The sequence below is a fragment of the Eimeria mitis genome, genomic scaffold (assembly GCF_000499745.2).
Source record: "Eimeria mitis Houghton genomic scaffold, Emh_scaff4000, whole genome shotgun sequence".
Classification (NCBI taxonomy): Eukaryota; Apicomplexa; class Conoidasida; order Eucoccidiorida; family Eimeriidae; genus Eimeria; species Eimeria mitis.
In genome coordinates, this window is record NW_013572335.1 from 3,261 (window position 1) to 3,599 (window position 339).

Here is a 339-nt window from a genome sequence, read left to right on the forward strand (position 1 = left end):
TGCTGCTGCTGCTGCTGCTGCTGACGGCATAGAACCAATAGAAGGGTCCAGACCGCCGGGGGGGCCCCCCGAGAAGGGCCCCTTCGAGAGAATATGAGGGGGGCCCCTGGGGGCCCCAGAACGGGGGGGCCCCCTAGTGGCGCTAGAAGGGTCGCTGGGGGCCCCACGGGGGGGGCCCCTGGGGGCCCCAGCAGCGTCCCCACTGGGGGCCCCACCAGGGGGCCCCCTAGACCCCTGAGGAGCTGGCCTCATCGTACACGCCTAGCACAGCTGCTCCTGCTGCTGCTGCTGCTGCTGCTGCTGAGCTACACTACAACAGCACTGATTGCTTTGCATCCA

At 68.7% G+C, this 339-nt stretch overlaps 1 protein-coding gene across 1 annotated transcript in view; it reads right to left on the reverse strand.

Annotated features, from left to right (window-relative positions):
* Positions 1-252, reverse strand: part of EMH_0071470 (WD domain, G-beta repeat-containing protein, putative) — a gene marked incomplete at both ends in the record, with an annotated part of 2,859 nt that extends 2,607 nt beyond the window's left edge. The window contains one exon of the mRNA XM_013499106.1: positions 216-252. Within this exon, the coding sequence (XP_013354560.1) occupies positions 216-252 (37 nt within the window). The remainder of the gene's footprint in view (positions 1-215) is intronic.
* Between the last annotated feature and the right edge of the window lie 87 nt (positions 253-339).